We start from the raw sequence: 21,868 nt of genomic DNA on the forward strand, positions 1-21,868 counted from the left end.
TTAAACCCATAGATCTATAAATCCTGAGGCTCTAGACATTTAGTATGAAGTTAAATTTTTATAGGAACTGGTTTTATTTACTTAACGTAGAAACACTTCAACACGCTTAAACTCAAAGTGAGCGTGAGCTACAATCCAGTATTTAAAATTAAGGTAATACATTAAAAATAATATGGTGAGAAATGTGCTGTTTTTAATATCAAGCAGCAAAACAAGCTGACACCGGAAGCAGACCAGTTAAATTTACTAATGGCCACATCAGCTCTCAGGTGGATATTATGAAATGCATATGACCTTTAACTTACAATACTGCTATTTAACATTCATCAGTTCTTTTAACTTCTTACATACAAATCTGTTTAAAATCTTTAGGTAACAATGAATCCGTTATTCAGTCAGTTGTGCTAACTTTACTCCTGACATGATCTGTGGTGTCCCATGCTTTATTTCTGCATAGTGAAAGGATGCTATTGCTATGCTGAAGAAAAAATAAAGCTCATCTGCGGTCAACAAGGCTAAATCTTCAACTAAACAATTGTTTTGCAACCATTAAATAACACTGTAACATCACTCATTCAAAACATAAGCGCAGCACTTTTGACAAATTCATACTTCATGACCTCCGTCTTGTCACTCAAGCAGTAAAACAAGCTCTAGTAATGGGTGATGAGTTCGAGTCCCATGAAATATATCAACTGGTGAAATGTATAGCTTGAATGCAGTGGATAAAAGCATTTGCCAAATGCATTAATGTAACAAAAGAATATGGCTATCCACTGAAATGTTTGACCTAATCTGAATAAACCTTTTTGGCTATAACAGTGAACGACTACAGCTACCCTAACTTCCTTTGTTAGGAAAAAGGGGGCAAAAGGTGTTATTCCAGATATTTTACATTTTCCTTGAGCTTAAGGATGGTAAAAGTTAAAAATCCCCCATATGTCATGTCCTTTCTCATCACACATGAACATGCATAATTACACATTACACAGACTGAAAGTAGCATGATTAAAGCAGTCATTACAAACTATCGGTTTCAGTAACCTCTTACACACTAAGGGAATTCAGGAAAGCAAAGCACATGTTAGCTCTGATGGAAAAAGAACAAATCCAAAAATTCTAATTCAGTCTCCATCTTCAGTCACTACTTTTCCTGCTTCCTATGGCACAAAAAGAAATCATAATCAATATCGCAGTGTAACCAGATTCATTTCTTTAACACAATTGTGGAATACATACGCATTTTTTCAGCTAGACAATACTTTTCACTCCATTGGGTCCTTTAATAGAGGGAAACTAATGAGAAAAATGTTAGAATCATTTAGTAAACTTCATATACTGTATGCTTATAATTAGGGATGCACCAGTGTCCACGAGCCCCGGCCACTTCAGTCCCTTTGGGAAACTGATTGCATTATAAACACAGGTCACAGTGTAACAGCAGCACATACTGAATAAAGTGAAACAATGTTAACAATATAATTTTCTATCAACATGATGTTATGAGCACAAAGTAATGTTATTTTATTATTATTAAATAATAAAAAAAAATGCAAAGGTTAGTTAGGCTGCATTGTGAACATTTCCATACAAATTGTACAAATTTGTGATTATGGCATGCTACTTAAAATTGAATCGCTGTGACCAAGTAAATTTCTGCTTTCTAATTATGCAATTATTTTTCTAATTGTTGAGATCATTTAAATGGAAGTTATAAATACTTGTTTATTTTCTGCAAAAAATATCAACATTGAACTACTATTAAAACATTTTAAATTTTGAAAAGAAGCAATTGAATTTGAGACTATTTACATCCAAATACTTATTATGTGCAGTTTATACTTTTTTTTTTTTTGTTATGTAATGAAGCACTACACAGCCCTTTATGGCACATTATTTCAGAAAACAGCAGCAGATATTTCTGCTGTACTTGCACTGTTAACTGCTTACCTCCATTGGCTGCTGTTGGTGCATGTCCATTGCTATTATGTCCTGTGAAATCCAAAGAGAAAGACAAAATTAGATAAACACAGAAAGCTTATTCATTTTAATTTACCATAAAATGATGCATCTCTTAAACAGGTCAGAGTGAGTGTTACATTAGTGAAGTGGTCACAATTGTGTGCTTTAAAGTAAAGCAGATAAGTAATTATACAAATAAACAATAATAAACAATCATATTTGGTGGTGGTGGTGGTGATTTCATGGAAACTTGTCTGTATTTATGGTAACTCCCTGAAATTGTTTATCTAATACATAATTCCTGGTGGTCTAAAATGAAATTGAAACTATGATTGTGGGAAACACCACATGTTGCTAACTTGCTAACAATGCTTTTGGGAACCGCACTCCAGAATGTTCATTATTGGCAGTGAAAAACTGATTCCCTGTCAAAACATACTCAATATGTGTTTTAAAGCAATCCACCGAATTTAATAACCAGTGAGAGGCGCATTTAAAACATCCAGCAGTAGGTGTATTCACGTCCACCCAAGCTCTAGTGATAAAATTAATTTATGTGTGAACACCCCATAGCACTTATCTAAAGGGAAATACAGATTCACTCCACTTCAGTGTTCTCTGAAGCAGTTTACCTGGGAGAAGATTTTCTATTACTCCATTAGCAGGATTCCCTTGCACTGCTCCATTGGTTTCACTCTGGTTTCGGCAAACTAGAGAGGATTACAAATAAGGATGATAAATACAGTTACAATCTGTATGTATTACTATCAGGTACAGAGATAAACGAGTCAGGACAGCACAACAAAAATTGTTATTAAGGTGTGTAGTTAAGCAGCTGAGCTAGTTAAGCAGAGTTTAGTTCTTTGCAACTTAACCACATTATTATAGATTTCAACTATTTCAAGATTTTGGTCATTCATACTCCCCACGTAAAACAATAGTTATATTTATCTCTCTGAAGCAGTCCTGTCAATTCTAATAGTTGAAGCACCTTTATTAAAGAATTAAAGAAAAATATTAAAAGCAGTGTGCCCAGAATCTGTAATCATGTTGTAATACTCACTGAGTCTTTTAGTCTTATAAAGGTAAAGAATGACCAATGCAGCAACAATTCCTACAAGTACAGCTCCAATCGCAATTCCAATAACCAGGGAGCCTCCGCAGTCTGGGCACATTCCATCTGCCAAAACAAAAAATTAAAATTAAAACACTGAAATGTACTACATTTACAGAACTGACATTCAATTCCATTGTTAAGTCTCTAATCAAGAGTGATTTTAAGAGATCTATTTTATCCATAGATTTTAACAAAGGTTTTTGAGTTGCACATTATAGAAAACAATGTTAGCAAGCGTTACATTTTATTGTATTTGAAACTGGTTAAGCGTTTTGGTACTATTTTTGTCTTTTTGTCTTGCAGATTTAAAATCTTTAGTGTCACAGGTTGTGGCATTTTCTCACGTTATAGTACACTGATGACTCATTGTCTCATAATTATTCCTGAGACTGCGCATGCTTATCCTATGAGAGCGTTTGTTTTCGCTGCACATAATGTATTAAGTATTGCATGATTAATGTAATAAAATGTTCATAGTGTAATATGTTATTGTATGAGAAATTGATTGCATTATCAAGTTACAAATTTCCGATTAGGGCTATCAATTTAATGTGTTAATTTAATTAATTAGTTATGAAAAAACAACATTTGACACACCCGCCGGCCCCAGACCTACGTAGGTCATCTAATGATTCATACAGTTGATTGGAGACGAACATGATGCAGGACAACAACTCACTGCATGATGTATAGAATGCCCCTAAAATTCAAGAGATTTATACAGGGCTGCTGCCTTGATATCAGGCCTCTTATGGCCTGTATATAAACTGTATACGTATATGTAATATGTTATATAAATGTATATGCCTGTATATGTTATGTAAAATATCTTATTCAGGGCAGTACTAAATCTAAAATTTGTTTTTATGATCCCTCTTATTACTATTAATATTATTACATTTAGTCATTAGGTTGGCTTGAGAAACTGATCTGCTACTTAAGCTTATTATTATTATTATTATTATTCTTAGACAAAATTTCTGAACGCTCCTCCTCCTAGAGCTTTTAAGCTAGAACCACCAAACTCAGCCCAGCTCTTCAGACTGATCTGACTTAGTGTGCTTTTTTCTTTTCAGACTGATCTGACTTATGGTTTTCATAAAAATTAAGATTAAAAATAATAAAAAATCCCATAGACTTACATTGACGGAATGTTCAGATGAGCCAAGACTATTCAAACTCCAACTATCAAAATTCAAATGTAAACAAACTGAAGCCCTTTAGACTCGATCAAGCTGTCCTTCTATGTACTATTTATAATCCATTCAAACTCATCTATCTAATATTTCTAATTTATCTATCTATCTATCCTAGCGACATGCTAATCATGCCAGAAACATACTAACAACATGCTAGTAACACGCTAATCATGCTAGACACATGCTAGCAACATGCTAGTATCATGTTAATCATGCTAGAAACATGCTAATAGCATGCTAATCATGCTATAAACATGCTAGCAATATGCTAGTAACAGGCTAATCATGCTAAAAACATGCTAATCTATCTAAATTGTCAAACTTCAGGCTTTTACATCTGCTTTAAACTTTCAGGCTAGGCTTTCTCAAGCCAACCTAAAGTTTGTCTTGACGAACTTTTTTATCTAGTTTATTATTATTATTATTTTGTGATCCCCTTATTATTTTTGATAAAATATTTTAGAGCTTTAGAGCAAACTGAGCAAAACTACTCCATATTTCACTAGAAAAAATACATCATTTGTCAAAGGTATTTATTTCCATTATTTTTTCATGACCTGTGAGATTTTATGTGTTTTATGTTAATTTGCCATTCATTTGATTAATTAATCGCCACATTGTGTAATTAATTAAATTAAACATTTTAATCTCTTGACAGCCCTATTTATTGATTTATTTTTGTGAACTGATCTTCAGCCTTTTCTTTTGCAATTACCGTCCAACAAACCCATGACACTCTTAGGGGGTCTATTAAAACTCAATAGAGAGTCAATTCAATTCAAGAGAGATGCTGTAGCTTTACTCTGTAACTTTTATCTGTAACTCCTACTGTAACTTTAATCACTGGTGTCGCTGTTGAACAGTGTCACTGTCACTTTAGGAAAAAAACTAGTAATTTATATACTTTTTATTATCATGTTTTGTAATATTTGCATTTTTAATTTTTCTATTGTGAATAATTTTCTCATCCAATTTTTTAAGGAGTCACTGTCACCCTTGCTTCCTCAAAGGAAACATCCCTGCTTTAATGAGCATTTAATTTAATGCTTTCAGTTTTGCCTACCCCATCTGGTGATAATTGGCTCTTTGAGGGTTCTGTGAAACACAAAACAATCATATTCTGCTTTTTCATCCTTCGGGATATCCACACTCTTCCTCAGCTGGTAGGTTCCATCATGGTTTGGTCTGACTCCTGAGGATTCAATCTCATCTTCAGACAGGGATGTGCGATATTTCCTTATGCTCAATATCACGTCTTTGGGGTAGAAGCCAGTGGCCAGACAGGTGAGTTTCAGCTTGGTTTTGTCCTTAGTAGACCTTTTTGCAAACACATGAACATCTGGAGGAGCTGAGGGCACAGGGAACTGTTTATCAGTGAGTTATATCTCCATTACAGCTGCAGATCATCAACAAATACAAATACTGTACATTTACTCACAGCCCTTTCTGAGCTCCTTATCTCCGTAGTCTCTGAATTTGTTAAGCCAGTCCACACACTCTTTCTCCAGGTAGCCCTTGGTGTACTGGTTTAGGATGGGCACTTTATCCCATTTGTTCTTGGTTTGAACAGCTGCATCAACAGGAGCGACCCACTGAGACTCCTTATCATCAAAAGACAAGAAGTTCTCTCCGTCGTAGCTGTACTCATCAATGCCTTTGGAAAAATTAACTTCACTTCCCTGTTTCTCAATTTCACATCCATGTCTCCACTGAAGAACATGAACATCTGAAATAGACACAAATTAAAATGTTTGTGAGACGATGATAATTAAAAATGTTCATAAAAATATGCATGTTAAAATGTATCAGTGTTCCTCACCTGACTCATTGTGTCTCATGCGTTTCATCAGAATGTCGACGTTCACATTAAACCACTGCTCTTTGCTCTTTCTGGACTGGGTGCCTTTTTCCCAGTAATCCTCCTGCATTTTCTCCTTCATCCAGTGCTGTTTGGGAATCTTTCTCTGATCATGGTTATTGTAATAGTCGATCTCTCTGTCATCCAGCAGACCCATAGCAGTGAACTGATAGATGCCCGGCAGATCGACAGGTTTGGACAACGCCGTGTAAATGTAATACAGGGAGTGTTTCTCTGCAATAAAGAGAAATATTATATGCATCATATCAACTACTGAAGTAAATGTGATAAAGGATGTAGCTACATTTCTAAAGGAAATGACAGATACAACATGACGTGGACTCTACAGTCTCAAAACATTTCAGTTACAGAAAGAACTGAACGGACTAAATATATTATAACATATAAAGCCAGACCTATAATTCACTGAGAGACAAAGGAATAAGGCTGGATAAAGTGAAATTCATATTTTCAGTTTATGCTAGAATCCAGAAGGATCGTAATCTTAATTAACATAATTAAAACATAATCCAGTTGAACCTGTATTTATGTCTAATCCTGGTCTCGATCTTATGATCAATAATAAGGGTGTTGGTAAATACAGGCCCCTGCGCTGCCATGTTGATCGACGTTTAGGACATCAAGTCTGTGGATAGTTGCTTTTAAGTTAACAAAACTCTTATATAATTATTTTTATGAGTATATAGATACACTTTTAAATGTATGATGTTAGCATACAGTCGTAATCAAATGTAAATTCTGTCTTGACAAAGCCGTTTAAGACCAGGAAGGGTACGTTAGAGTTACTTTCACTTTCTTTCTCTGACAAACACAGCAAAATGTGATCGTTTAACTTACCTGTTTGAACTGAGGACGAAGTCCCACAGAGAAGAAAAACACAAAGCAGAGCAAAACTCGCGGTCGCGACAGACGTGGCCATGGCTGGAAAGCTTTTAATTATGTTTAAAATATCCTGATATTTACTGAAGTCTGAATACAGCTACGCAACAACTGAACGCAGGAACAGTCTGGTGTCAGAAAATGGCGGATGAATGAAGGTTAACCAATAAGAAAATACAGAGCGATGATTTCATTCGTATCTGGGCAGATGCACTGAAGCAAGATTACTAAATAAACACAAGCCGTGGAGGTGCACAGTCTAGACCGGTTTATTACCTGTAAAAATGATAAACAGCGTGATAAACGATGTGTTCGATTATTAATAACATTTATTAATGCCCTATTTTTACAATAAGCATTTCTTCCACCAAGTTCAGTTCTTGCTTGGAGCAACGTTTTTGCGACGTGACGCAACACGGGCAAAATATCCTTAGAACAAAACTAGCTACATTTTCATTACAATTCTATTCCAGCTGACAGTAAGTTTGTTTTGGGCTTTCTTTAAATGGGTTTGAGTTTAAAAATGCATTATTAACCATTTAGACCATCTATAGCCAACTCTTCAGCAATTATTGGAAAATTGTTTATTGGAGTTGCAGTTTTATTTTATATTCTACAAATGCTTACTGTTCGACTAAATGTTCAAATGTTAAACATGAATCCCTAAAACAGCATAGTTTTTTAAGCAGTGAATTATCACAATGAAAACAGCTGTCATACTCATCAATTTTTGTCTTTTAAGGTTAAAACTAAAACTGAAACTAATCATTAATAGTTTCTAGAAACTAGAATAAATGGATAAATAACAAAAATACTACCGATCGATTTGATAACATGAATAATGAATGTAATGACTGCATAATATAAATTCACTTAATAAGACAGAACAGTCCCACTTTATATTAGGTGGCTTTAACTACTATGTATTTACATCAAGAAATAAGTACAGTGTACTTGTGTTCATATTGTATTGTAAAACACTTCTGCTGCTGTTGAGGTGGGATATACTGTATACTGTAAGGTGACTGGCTATCTTTGGGCTAGTTTTGAATAGCAATTGGGCTGGCTTTGTTTCACAGATCTGGCAACCCTGATTAGAAGGCCTTTCAGTGAAAAATGCATTGCATTGACATTATGCAAATGTTCATGTCAATCTAAACAGATGCATTAACGGCCATTCAAATTAAAAGTTTATCACACCAAATATTCGTCTTGATGTTAACAGGCCTGTAGTCTATTTTGACTTGCAATCAATAAAACCAACAAATCGTAGCAATTGTTAAAACAGATTTAATAAAAGACTTATAAATCATTGATTTGTCAACAAGGTCTTTAGCTTCCTATGTGAATATAACTGATTTTGAAACAATAACATTTGTTTTCCAGCCAGCTTATCTTCTGTCAATGTACAATATCAAGATATGAGTATTGACTAACCATGTCAACCTCTTTACCAGCAATAATTAATTTCAATCTGAAAATGGTCCTCTGTGCATAAAAGTGCATTTTAAGTCTAAAAATTTACACACTACTCATTAAAAATCATGTTTATCAAAAAAATCAGTTTGCAAAATCACATAGAGTTTATAGGCTATTTCTCTAAAAGACTGAATCCCCACAGATTCCTTACCATTTACTCCAGCCACAGCTTTTATCCCCCTTACCCCTAGTAAATCTGATGTCTTATATTTCAGTTTAGTCGTCCTGATTTCCCTTTTCACTTCTTTACACTGCCGTCCAAAAGTTTAACGCATGATATACAGTTACAGTAATGTGGCGGTCTCATGGTAACCATGGTAATAATGCCTCTGTTTACAGAATCACATGGCATACTGTAATGTAACATTCTGTATTTGATGCCATCTGTATAAACCGTATCATCACCATATTAAGTGGGAGAAGTAAGTGGGAGAGCTTTATTGTAATGGGATGACACCTGGTGAGATAATTTGGATATGTTAAACGGTCGAAAAATAAAAGAGTATGTATAAAAGTATAAAAGAGTTAATGACTGTGGAAAAAAATAGCTTATGAAAACTGAATAAATATTGCATAGTAGCTATCATAAAAATCCTCTCAAAATTCTAAATAATACTAAAAAATATTATTGAACAAAATTACATTACATACAATTTTTTTTTTTTTAAACATTTCAAGGCCTCTGTCACTTTTGATCGTGAAGTGTGATCCAGAAACGAAGAGGCTGCAGAGGGTTCAGCATTAGCTGCACTGACATTCAGTTTTTCATTATCTCGTCTCATTCAGATGCTCTTTATGTATAATATATGAATCTATTCATTGTGTCTCATACTTGACATTCACATGAAACAATTGTTCTAAACAGACTACATCTATTATATATCTATTATAATAAGCTAAATAATAATATAAATTTAGTCTCAAAAACCCAAATTTAAAAGCAATGCTAACAAAATTAATCAATATCCTGGATAAACTGAAATTCCTATTTTTCTGTTTATTTTGTCAGAATTTATGTTTATCCAATAGGGTCTTGTTTTGAAAAATGAATTCAAGGCAAAACGGGACACATAATCCTTTGAATGCTATCTAATCCTGATATTAATCATGTATATAAGTAATAGAAGTGTTAGATTGTTCTTGTTTCTCACCCTCAAGTTGTCCCAAACCTGTATGGATTTCTTTCTTCTGCTGAACACAAAAGAAGATATTTTTAAGACTCTGGGGAAATGCATTGACTTCCATTTTTTTCAAGTCATTGGGGACCAGAGCAACTGTGGATAGTTAGCTTTTTAGTTGACAAAACTCTATACTATATTAGTAGTTATGCTCTAGTTAAATTAGTATAAAATAGATACACTTTCATCATATACGATGTTATCATAAATTCGTAATCAAATTTAAATTCTGTCGATACAACCCAGTTTTAAATAAGGAAGCATAACATATTACTTTCACTTTCGTTCTCTGATAAATGCAGCAAAATTCATTCCAGTTTATACCGGTACATTTCAACATCTGAACGCAAAAACATTCCCCGTCTTCGTCCTGAGACACTAGGACAACATAGGACAAGCAGTTTGGAGAATAGCCTAAATGGATGGATAGCTGGAAACTGATTGCAGAAAATGGCGGATGAAGTTCTAACTAAAACAAAAAATGTAAAATGATAATATCTGTATGTGGGCATAAGTTGGTGGAGCAAGACTAAATCAGCAACGTTGGATGAAACCCTCACTCAGTGAAACTCTTGCTGAAACGACAGCAATATGGTTAAAAAAGTCTTTAATGACAATATTCACAGTAACCAATTCTTTCTCCCAAGTAATTCATATTGGTTTTATTTGATGACAATCAAATAAAATCACAATTCAATCATTTGATCACAATGTTAACAAATAATTTGATCACAATGTTAACAAATAAGACAGAGTGTATTCAACAGATTTAGATTAGCACACATTTATAGAAACATCAAAACATGAGGCTGTCCATTATTTCCATGAAATCCTATGCAAAACGTTAGAAATCAGATTTAGACAGTCCATTCTGACAGTGGAAACAGATGTAATCTACTCATTTTTCTTACAACAGGTGAAAACATGTTTATACTATATATAGGCCTATTAAGAATAAATAGATCCCACATAACCAGCAGGCATTCATTGATACCACTGCTCCATTTGGTATCATGAAGAATGATTGTAGTGATCATTGCCTGTATAAATGAAGTGTATTAAAACAAAATTCATCAAATAAGGTAAAACAATCACAATTTTAACTACTTATGAGGAGTAAGGCATTCAAGAGTATAAAATAATATATCATTTTTATAGAGTATTCCAGATGATTATTTGGAAATGAGAAAGCATGCTCTGGATTTTATTTACTGGTATTGAAACTATCAAATATTTTTAATGATGGTATTAAAAATATCAAATATGATGAAACAAGTGTCTACCCTGGCCATTTAGAAGTAGCAATAATAATAAGTCAGCCCTCTTCCTATAACTTAATATGGAAAACATAATTCTCTCAAGCAAAGTGTTTTAAAAAATCCAGATTACATGAAAAACGAGAGAGAAAGACAGAGAGAAATTATAATTCAACTACAAGCAACCTCCAAAAATAAAATGATTGTCAGGACTGTCAGAATTGACAATGACAAATGCCACAGATCTGCCATTACAAAAGTTCAGTGATGCTCTCACTCTGAAGACTGTTGTAGAAGTGATTGTGCTTCCGCAGGTGAGCTTTGACCACTGGAGGCCTCACTCTGAAACACAGACATAAATATTTGTTATTCAATTTACTACTAGGAGTGGCTAAATATTAGGCAACTGACATTTGGTATTTTCCATATGAGTATCTAAGACACTTTTATTCAGAGCTAGCTACACTACTCTACACCATCCTATTTGAAATCAGTGGATTTTCAGTATTCCCAAATGTTGAGTTCCCTTCTGTTTGTAGGGATGCTTAAAAAATAGCTATCCACATCCTGGTCCTGGTCCTAAAGTCTGCTTTTGTCTGATTACTCTAACTTGCTTTAGGTTATATCTATGCAGGTGTATGTTATCAAACATTTACAGTTCATCCAGAATGCTGCAGTCTCCAGCTGATGTTCAGACTTCCCAAATATTCACTCGTCTACTCTGCACCTTCTGATGGTTCCCTGTCCCTGCTAGTTCAAACCCCAGGCTCTCTATTAGGGCTTAACCATTTTGTCGACCACATGATATTTTTCCTGTGCTACCCTAGCCTATGGAAAAACAGAAATGTGTCAATGTGATCCCTCTGGCTGCACTGATATTACATGTAAAATATAGTTACCACAAGGTTCACTGCCTCCTGAGAGTTAGTGGGACTGTCGTCTGGACTTGGACCAGCACTCCCTTTTCCTGTTGAGAAACAGTAAATTGTCAAAGTGTTTCTCCAGTGCTGTGCATGAGATGCCATATTAAACAGGGATGCACCAATCAATCAATCAATAAAAAAATGGAAAAGGAAAAAAGCAGCATTTATGCGAAACAGTGGTGAAAAGCTGCTTTGCCATGTGTATGTGTGTGTGTGTGTGTGTGTGCAATGAGATTCATAAGATACCAGTTTGGATTACAGATAGACAAATGATGCATTTAAAGTTGCAACCTAATTTTGGTGCATTATTTAAAGAAAAGCATGAGATAGAGGCATATTCACCAGAGTCAGAACTGTGCTGACTTCCTGCTATTGCTGTATTAGGTAACTCACTTAGATTCACTGTAACATACAGATATTCAAGGTAAGCAGCAATACTATTCACAACAGAGATTTTGAACTGCATAGTGAAATGCTTTATCTACACTGGACATGTCTCTCCAATGCCAGGACATTCTACTTAGATTACACTTTGATTCCACATTCTTTTAACAATGTTTACACACATTTAATGAACAATTTGTATACAATTAACGTCACCTTTTAAATGGAATATCGAAAATATAGTTACCACAATTAATTACTCTATTCTGAGAACCAGTCGAACTGCTGCTTGATCTGTTACTAGCCCTGTCTTGTCCTGTTGAAGAAACAGTGAAATGTTAAAGTGTATTTTAACATAGCCACAACTAGTTCTAAACCTGTATGCTATATGTTTGTTCAGTGGAACTCAAAAGCATCATATAATAATTACACCATGATTACATAATGACAGAATTTTCTTCTTGGGGAAAATTATTCCTTTGAAAACACAAAACTGATAATAAGAATGTGTGGATCATCATTAATCAGTCCATACTCACCAGCAATGTTTTTCCTCCTCCTCAAGAAGTAAACCAATGCACCGACTGCCAGCATAAGCACGACTCCTATCACTGCTCCAATCACCATACCCAAGATAGTCTCTTTAGTACAGTCCTGGCATTTTCCATCTATACAAATAAAAAATAAATATTTAAAATCAATCTGAATTGATCAAGGATACAAGAAGCAGAAAAAAAAAGTAAGTTCACAACTTAAAAGCCTTTTGATTTGAATATCATGTGATATTTCTGTCTATATGCTTTAATTACCCCATGTGATGATAATTGGCTCTTTGAGGGTTCTGTGTTTCACAAAACAATCATATTCTGCTTTTTCATCCTCCTGGATAATCACACTCTTCCTCAGCTGGTAGGTTCCATCATGGTTTGGTCTGATTCTTGAGGATTCAATCTCATCTTCAGGCAGGGGTGAGCGATATTTTCTTATGCTCAATATCACGTCTTTGGGGTAAAAGCCAGTGGCCAGACAGGTGAGTTTGACTTTGTTTTTGTCAGTGGTGCACCTTTTTGCAAACACATGAACATCTGGAGGAGCTGAGGGCACAGGGAACAGTTTATCAGTGAGTTATATCTCCATTACAGCTGCAGATCATCAACAAATACAAATACTGTTTATTTACTCACAGCTCTCTCTAAGCTCCTGTTCTCCATAGTCTCTGAACTTGTTAAGCCAGTCCACACACTCTTTCTCCAGGTAGCCCTTGGTGTACTGGTTTAGGATGGGCACTTTATCCCACTTCCTCTTGGTTGGAACAGCTGCATCAACAGGAGCGACCCACTGAGACTCCTTATCATCAAAAGACAAGAAGTTCTCTCCGTCGTAGCTGTACTCATCAATGCCTTTGGAAAACTTCACTTCATCCCCCTGTCTCTCAATTTCACAACCATGTCTCCACTGAAGAACATGAACATCTGAAATAGATACAAATTAAAATGTTTGTGAGATGATAATAATTAAAAATGTTCATAAAAATATGCATGTTAAAATGTATCAGTGTTCCTCACCTGACTCATTGTGTCTCATGCGTTTCATCAGAATGTCGACGTTCACATTAAACCACTGCTCTTTGCTCTTTCTGGACTGGGTGCCTTTTTCCCAGTAATCCTCCTGCATTTTCTCTTTCATCCACTGCTGTTTGGGAATCTTTCTCTGTCCATCACTATTGTAATAGTCAATCTGTCTGCCATCCAGCAGACCCATAGCAGTGAACTGATAGATGCCCGGCAGATCGACAGGTTTGGACAACGCCGTGTAAATGTAATACAGGGAGTGTTTCTCTGCACTGCATTTTCTCCTTCATCCAGTGCTGTTTGGGAATCTTTCTCTGATCATGGCTATTGTAATAGTCGATCTCTCTGTCATCCAGCAGACCCATAGCAGTGAACTGATAGATGCCCGGCAATTGGACAGGTTTGGACAACGCCGTGTAAATGTAATACAGGGAGTGTTTCTCTGCAATGAGGGTATATGCAAAGGAATTAAATTAAAAAAGCAAATAGTGTATAATATATATATCAAATTATATAATTAAAATCAGTCTGGATCCAAACCCAGGTCTATTACTTTTATATAAATACAGTATATGATAAAAATCGGTAGGTGGCGACAACTGACTAATTCTTTTAAGTAGAAACACAATGGATGATTCCGCTGAGGCTTTGTTGGCAGTGGCCACCAGACCTGGGAGACCGGCTAAGAAGAGCAAACCAGGTTAGCCTAGTTTAAGCTTTTGTTTGTTTGTTTGTTTTAATAAACAATTATTTATTGAACTGTATAAAATAAATATTACTTGCAATCTTGGTGATTTTGGAACAAATGTATAATGTATTTCAAGAACTAGTCTAGAACACTTAACTCATTGATTTTATTTATTAAAAATCTCTCAAAATTAGTCCATACACTTTAAAGTATTACTGTAGACAGAAAATCTCTTTATGATAGCCTATTAACAAGAAAATGGGTAGGCCTTTTAAATTTAATAACTAGTATTTTTTTTTTAAGTCGACATTAGACAGAATTTTTCAAGATGGTTAAAAATGACCATAAAATATATTATTATTATTATTATTATTATTTGAGCAACACGACATTCCACAATAAAATAACAGTAGTTTAATTAAAGTATGATACATTTCGAAAACTCGCAGGTAAAATTAGGCCTATTTCAACCTTATTATTCAATATACTTTTAAGTTTAGTGGAGTACGCCTAGTTAAAAGATCCGTCGAGTTGATGTAACTCATACACTTGTTTTTCAAGGAAGTTCAACAAACCGAAAGTATTTCTGTACCTGTTTACCTGCGCCATTTTAGCGACACACCTGGACACCAAAACACACCTGAACTAACACTCGGGAATATTTCAGTTTCAGTCTTTTGAACACTCATTATGTTGATATATATATTATAGTAAGCATATTGGGGAACTGTATTAAACCATGACAACACTGGTTTTGCTTTCAGTTTTATGTTTCAGTATTTTCAGTATTATTATTTATAATAAACGCGTTCTTTAGCGTCGAAGCGGCAGACTCACCGCTCCAGGCAGGAACAGCAGCACCGAGCAGAAACACCGAGCACAAAACGAGGAAAAGTCCCATTTTTAAAGCCTGTTAAGGCTTCAAAGCCTCTACGAGTCTTCCTCAACCGACGGCTTCTGTTGAACTCATACCAGTCCGACAGGTTAATATGTAAAAATTCACACCCTCCAGAGATCTGATCCAATGCTAAAACAGCGCGCGCAGCGTCACTAATAACCACGATCCAGTGGAGTGCGGAGTTTCAGCTCCTGTTTCTGTTTGTGATGCATAATAACTCAACTAAGACCTTGTTCTGTGAATGTCATGTCAAATAAAGTATGCAAAACAAAATATGCTAAATTAAAGAGGATTCAATTAAATAGCTTTATTTAAATAACATATAGTATTTATTATTTATTTATCCTACACAAGATAGTAGGTCTAGGTTATTTGTAAACCATAGGCCATACATTACATCGCCCATTTCTCTAAGCCAGGGCTAACTTCAGTCAGTGTACTGTTAAGATTTAGTGCAAAAACTTAACAGTAGGCTAAACTAAACGTATTGAGACAGCAATATATTTCATACAAAATATTTAATTTGTACATACGTATATGATCTATTCAAGCCCATCTTTGTATTGTCTATATGCAATCCAGTGGCCATGCATTTACCACACACAATCCTCTTTCAAACTATAGATGTCAGGTAGAGAAAGATCTGTAGCAATCTAGATAACACCCTGCATTAATTTTGGCCTAAGTGAGTTATTTATGTCTATGACATTCCCTTTCATATTTCATGGCCACAAAAAAAGAAGAAGAAGAAAAGGTACGAAACATCCATGCTGTATATTGATATTTTTCAAATCCAGGAAAATTATATTTTGTCTCCTCAAATGCAGGTTTGTACTTATTAAATATTTAGTTTTTTCTTTTTCAGGACATCACTGTTTTTTAATATAACCTTAAGTTTAGCTATTTGTTTATTGCAAAGCAACCAGAAGTTGATTTTTAATGATAGTTGCCAATTTAAGGTGTCATGCAGCTACATTGGCAACATACATCAAGTTGAGTGGAGTCAGAGACAGTATACTCATCCATATCACTTTAAGCGAGAAAGATGTTTTGTGGAAAAATAAGTGATTACTACAGAATATTTGTTAACAGTTTTTAATAAATGTCATATAATCTGCATTTTTCCCATGAAATAAGCACGATTTCTGTTATCCCCACCCCACAATTTTCAAAGGACATTTTCAAAGATTTAGATTTAGCTCACTTTTAGGGACAAATTTGTCTCCAAAGTATAGCTAAATAATCCACACACACACATACACACACACTCCTTCCCCTTCACTTTCTGCCAAATCGAAAGCCAAATCCTCCTTTCTGTCTGTTGAAGGCTTGCAAACCTCCCGCAATGGAAGTGAGCGCCTCGTTCCTCTTCTCTCCACCCTCCTCCTCCACCTCTCCCCCCTGTGGATACGGCACATCCACTATATGGTTGTCTGGGAATGTCCCCACTGGTCTCCGTCCCAGTTCCTCTCTCTTCTGGCCCTTCACCGTGCTCCTCTGTCCCCATCCCAGCTCTGCCTTCGCTCTCTCCAGAAGCTCCTCGGGGCCCGGCTCCTCAGTCAGAGCCCAGGGCTGGAGCTCGGCCGCTGCTCTGCCGCCTGGAGCTCCCAGTGAAGCCTGAAGCTGGAGCAGTGCAACTTCCCACTCAGGGTTGTCCAGCGTAGGCATGTAAACCATGGGATGGAGAGGCAGCATTAGACCTCTGGGAGGCTGGACCAGCAGCACCAGCAAGAAAAAGACTGTGGTTTGAAGAGTGGAAGAGAGATGCAAAACCTGGAATTTCATCTGAAATTTAAGGAATAAATAAAAGTTGAGAGGATTCCATCTAAAACGAGACAAACATCATCCTGCACTGACGTAATTTTTCACATTGAACTGATTGTAAGACTTACCTTGCAGAGTGCTCTGAATCTCCTTGAAGTCGTCTCCTTGCAGCTTCTTTAAATACTCTACCCATGCTAGATTTGTCCATTGTCAATGAGACAAAAAGCTGTTTGTTAATTGGTTAAAAATGCCTGTGACACACAACCCCATCTCCACAATGTCATCAAAATTCCTTTAACTAGGATACACAGTCATTTTAACTGGCAGAGGTGAAGGGGACAATTACTGGAAAACGGGCACGCATGCAATCTAACACACAAACACACACACACACACAGCCTCAAGTTTATTTTGAGTTTGCACCTCACCAGGAGGGCTCAGAAACATCAGAAAGAATTTTGCAGTTGTCAGTATAAAGTTCAGATCATTAGGCCATTTTAGCATCCATCCATCTGTCCATACTTCTGTCAATGTATCTGTCTGTATTTACACTCTAAAAAAAAAAAAAAGTGCAAAAATTGCACCTTTAGGGGTTTAGGGGTACAGCAGCTTGTCACTGGGTTCAAAGTAGTAAAAAGATTAGGAAGGATTACTACCCCAAGGCACTAATATGCACCGTTTAGGGGTACAAAGTTGTCCCTTTAATGGTACTTCCCCATTGCCAAGCTGTTGTAAACTCCTGAAAGGTTTTTCACTTTTTTTTTCTGACGGTGAATATTCAGCTAGCAATATCAGCATTCAAGAAAATACTTGAACACATTAGAACCACATCAGATGGACACCTCACATTAGGCCAGTCATCATATTCATTAATGGTGGGAAACAGAGACACGGCTGATGTCTAAATTATTTTGTAATACACACACACATTATTAAAAGGCACCTATTATTTTCATGGTGTTTGGACATAAATTTGTGTTGGCAGTATGTGAACACAACAAGCCTACAATGATAAAAATCCACCCCATTTTTTTTTTACATCCCCATTACTATGGCCCCTGACTATGCAAACCTTTATCTTGGTTATCTTGAAGATCAATATATTTGAAAGTGAAAGTGACGTGACATGTGGCCAAGTCTGGAGACCCATACTAGGAATTAGTGCTCTGCATTTATCCCTTCCTTAGTGCACACACACAGTAGTGCACACACACACACACCGTGAACACACACCCGGAGCAGTGGGCAGCCATTTATGCTGCGGTGCCCGGGGAGCAGTTGGGGGTTCGGTGCCTTGCTCAAGGGCACCTCAGTCGTGGTATTGAAGGTGGGAGAGAGCGCTGTACATTCACTCCCCCCACCTACAATCCCTGCCGGTACGAGATTCGAACCCGCAACCTTTGGGTTACGAGTCTGACTCTCTAACCATTAGGCCACGACTTCCCCTATATTTTCAATAAATTGAATATTTTCAATTGCTTTTTTCAGCAATTTGGTATGGTTCAAAAGATATATTGATGATTGTTTTATTTATAAAGGTTGTTTTAGTGATTTTGAAGTCTTTGCCTTATATATGAATTGTCTTAGATCATCCATTAAGTTCACCTATCATGTGAGGACAACAGATATTAACTTTTTAGATACAAATATCTCTGTCATTAATGGCCAACTTTTATCTTCTCTGTATGGAAAAGAAACTGCAAAAAAAAAAAAAACAGCCTTTTACATGCAAAGAGTGCTCATCCCTTGTCTTTGAAACGTGGCTTGCCGTATAGTCAGTTTATGAGACTTTTTCGTATCTGTTCTAATAAGGATGATATTGAAGCTAAAGCCTAGACTTTATATAGTGACTTCAGATCTTGGGGATATCCAATCAAGTGGCTAGATACTGCACTAGACAAAATTAGATCGTTGCCAGATGATACCAACTTGACCCCCCAAAATAAGAAGTTTTTTTTTTGTGTATTTAAATCGTCTCGGGTTACTTGTGTAACCATGGTTCCCTGAGGGGAACGAGACACTGCGTCCTCTAGGGGTCGCTATGGGGAACGCCTCGTCGTGACCCGTGTCTGAAGCATACATTGAAAAAACACCAACTTGTTTGGCCGGCGACAGCCATGACGTCACTACCGCCGCGACTAGTACAAAATAGGTAGTCCCTTGAGTCCAGAAATTAAAAAAAATTATCAATAACCGTTGATATATCATACAGAGTGATTGCGATCTGTCAGGTTTGTTCACTGATCCACCTCTCTTTGTTCACTCCAGGCCTCCAAATCTACAGGACAAATTGGTGCGTGCAGATACCTACATCCCCACTCCTGGGACCCTCTCTGATGCCCATGGAAATTTTCAGTGTAAAGATTATGTTGCTTGTTCTTATTATTTAAAATGTAAATCATTTATAAACCCACTAACTGGCAAAATTGACAAAATTAAACAATTGATCACATGTAAAACAACACATGTGATATACATAATTATGTGTTCCTGCCCTTTATTGTATGTTGGTAAAACGAAACGTGCATTGCGCACTAGAATTGTAGAACATATGAGTGCAATCAGGAGACAAGATCACACTCCAGTTTTTCGTAATTTTGAGTCTGCAAAACATTCTTTTTCTGATTTCAAATTCCTGGGCATTGAGAGGGTTCTGTTGCATAGGAGACAACCATGACAGTTACGAAGAGAGGCTTTTTGAGTTGAAATCATTAACCCCGACTAGATTAAATGAAGAGATGGATCTCGTATGTTTTTTGTAAAGGGAATTTGTTGGCTTGATTAAGATCCCTCATTGATTAAGATCAGCTGTTAACAATTTGCAATTGTGCATATAAAAGTGTGTTGTTGCTGTTTGCCTCATGAGCACTGCTCCTTGGTCTGTTTTTAAGACACTTTGTGCTTTTGTCACTTTTTACTTTTGCACATGGAAAATAAAATATATTTTTGATAGACCTTTTTTGGTCTGATTATATTTTTCCAGTGTGCGGACAACTTCAGTTACATCCCCATTAAACCAAATCAGTCTCATTAGACCTGCCGTTTTGATTCTCTGAGCAGTGTGACATCACATTGTTTAGACCCCACCCACGGCCGCTGACTGACAGTCCTGCGCTTCTCCGTGCTCGAGCAGCTGTAACGTCTCGTAAGCAATCCCTGCATTCTGTGTTTGAATGTAAGACTGAACATAAGAGTCTTCATTTTCTCCCAACATCTGAGCCACTGAGGATGTGGATTTCTTTTATTTTTGTAGGTAATGCGCCTCAAAATCACGTCCTTATAGTGCTTAGCTAAAGTTTTAACCATAACATTATCGAAGCATTTGTGTATATGTGTGTTGCTCATCCGTCGTTGCAAATGGGCTGTGAAAACTCTACAAGTACATAAAAGTATCAAATAAGCATTGTGAGATGGTCCTGGTTCATTCTCATAGGTGCTTCTTCTGCCGGAGTCTCTCCTTCATGTGTCTGACCCCAGTTCTCTCACTCTGTCATGTTGATTCTATACACTGTTTATTGTTGTACAGTAGGTATGCAGAGCAGAGATGTATACTACTCACTCTTCTGAAGATGGGACGGGAATATGCAGCTCATTTGCATTTAAAGTGACAGCTCTTTTTTTTTTAGACAGGCCCCAAAAGTCACATTTTATAATAAATGATCTGTGGGGGATTTTGAGCTGAAACTTCACAGACACATTCTGGGGACACCCGAGACTTGTATTACATCTTATAAAAATGGGCATAACTGGTTCCCTTTAACGCAGTGTTGCCAACTTATTGTCGGGGAAAGTTGCTAAAAGTAGGTCGATTTGTTGCTAAAAGTTGCTAAATGACTTTGTGATGTCATTGCGCGATGACGTCATTACATAATCACGACCCAAAATTGTGTCACTACATTAAATCTCGGGGAAACATTTTTTTTTATATATGTTAACTTAGTTTGGCTTCGAACAATTTATTCGTAAAATAATATAAATGCATAATATAATATTAAAATATAAATAACTTTTTTTAAATAAAACTTTGAATTATTGAACACTTACACATTTTTAAAACGAATACAATTTAAGTTATATTTTTTATTAGCTATAGTACAGTAAAAGTACACATTCTGAACAACTATAGTTTTAAGCAGTGTATTAGTAGTTAGTATGCCACACTCTAAGAAAAGTCTGTAAAAATATGTTAATATGAAGGAATTTTCCGTGTTGATTTTTCACTGTTTTTTTACCTGCATTTTAAATTACGCATAGCATCTTGTGTTTTCAGGTTACAACGGATAATGGATAATGTCCTATGTCCCATTTTTCTAGATATTTTTCTTACAGTGTACTAATTGATCAACAATCACAGGCACTACTATTGTTTATTGTTAATTTATATATTTATTTATTATTAAATTTAAAGGGGTCATATGATGTTGCTAAAAAGAACATTATTTTGTGTATTTAGTGTAAAAACGAGGCCTTTTAGGAGGGCATGAACAAGTCTTAAATTTATAAAGAATATCTCTTTGGATTTGAGACTTTAGTCTTTGCAACTTTACAGATCTTCTTTATGCACCAAGAGCTTGTAACACTCCAAAGAGAAAGGAAAAATTGAAATCGCATCATATGAACCCTTTAACAATTGCAAATAGCAGGAGACTTAAAGGGACAGTTCACCCAAAAATGAAAATTCTGTCATTAAT

At 35.9% G+C, this 21,868-nt stretch overlaps 1 protein-coding gene across 1 annotated transcript; it reads right to left on the bottom strand.

The window, feature by feature from the left end:
* Window positions 1–51: 51 nt before the first annotated feature.
* Window positions 52–15,510, bottom strand: LOC107717719 (uncharacterized). The gene is made up of 19 exons (XM_016524556.1): window positions 15,353–15,510; window positions 14,106–14,269; window positions 13,822–13,930; window positions 13,441–13,728; window positions 13,066–13,350; window positions 12,796–12,924; window positions 12,504–12,572; window positions 12,215–12,274; window positions 11,849–11,916; window positions 11,226–11,291; window positions 6,995–7,136; window positions 6,098–6,370; window positions 5,717–6,004; window positions 5,342–5,626; window positions 3,026–3,142; window positions 2,595–2,672; window positions 1,951–1,992; window positions 1,240–1,280; window positions 52–1,160 (listed from the first exon to the last, which is right to left on the bottom strand). Exons 1-18 carry the CDS (start codon window positions 15,414–15,416, stop codon window positions 1,252–1,254), a joined length of 2,556 nt encoding a protein of 851 aa, XP_016380042.1. The 5' UTR covers window positions 15,417–15,510; the 3' UTR covers window positions 52–1,160; window positions 1,240–1,251.
* Between the last annotated feature and the right edge of the window lie 6,358 nt (window positions 15,511–21,868).

The sequence above is a fragment of the Sinocyclocheilus rhinocerous genome, unplaced genomic scaffold (assembly GCF_001515625.1).
Source record: "Sinocyclocheilus rhinocerous isolate Xijiao unplaced genomic scaffold, SAMN03320098_v1.1 scaffold2318, whole genome shotgun sequence".
NCBI lineage: Eukaryota > Metazoa > Chordata > Actinopteri > Cypriniformes > Cyprinidae > Sinocyclocheilus > Sinocyclocheilus rhinocerous.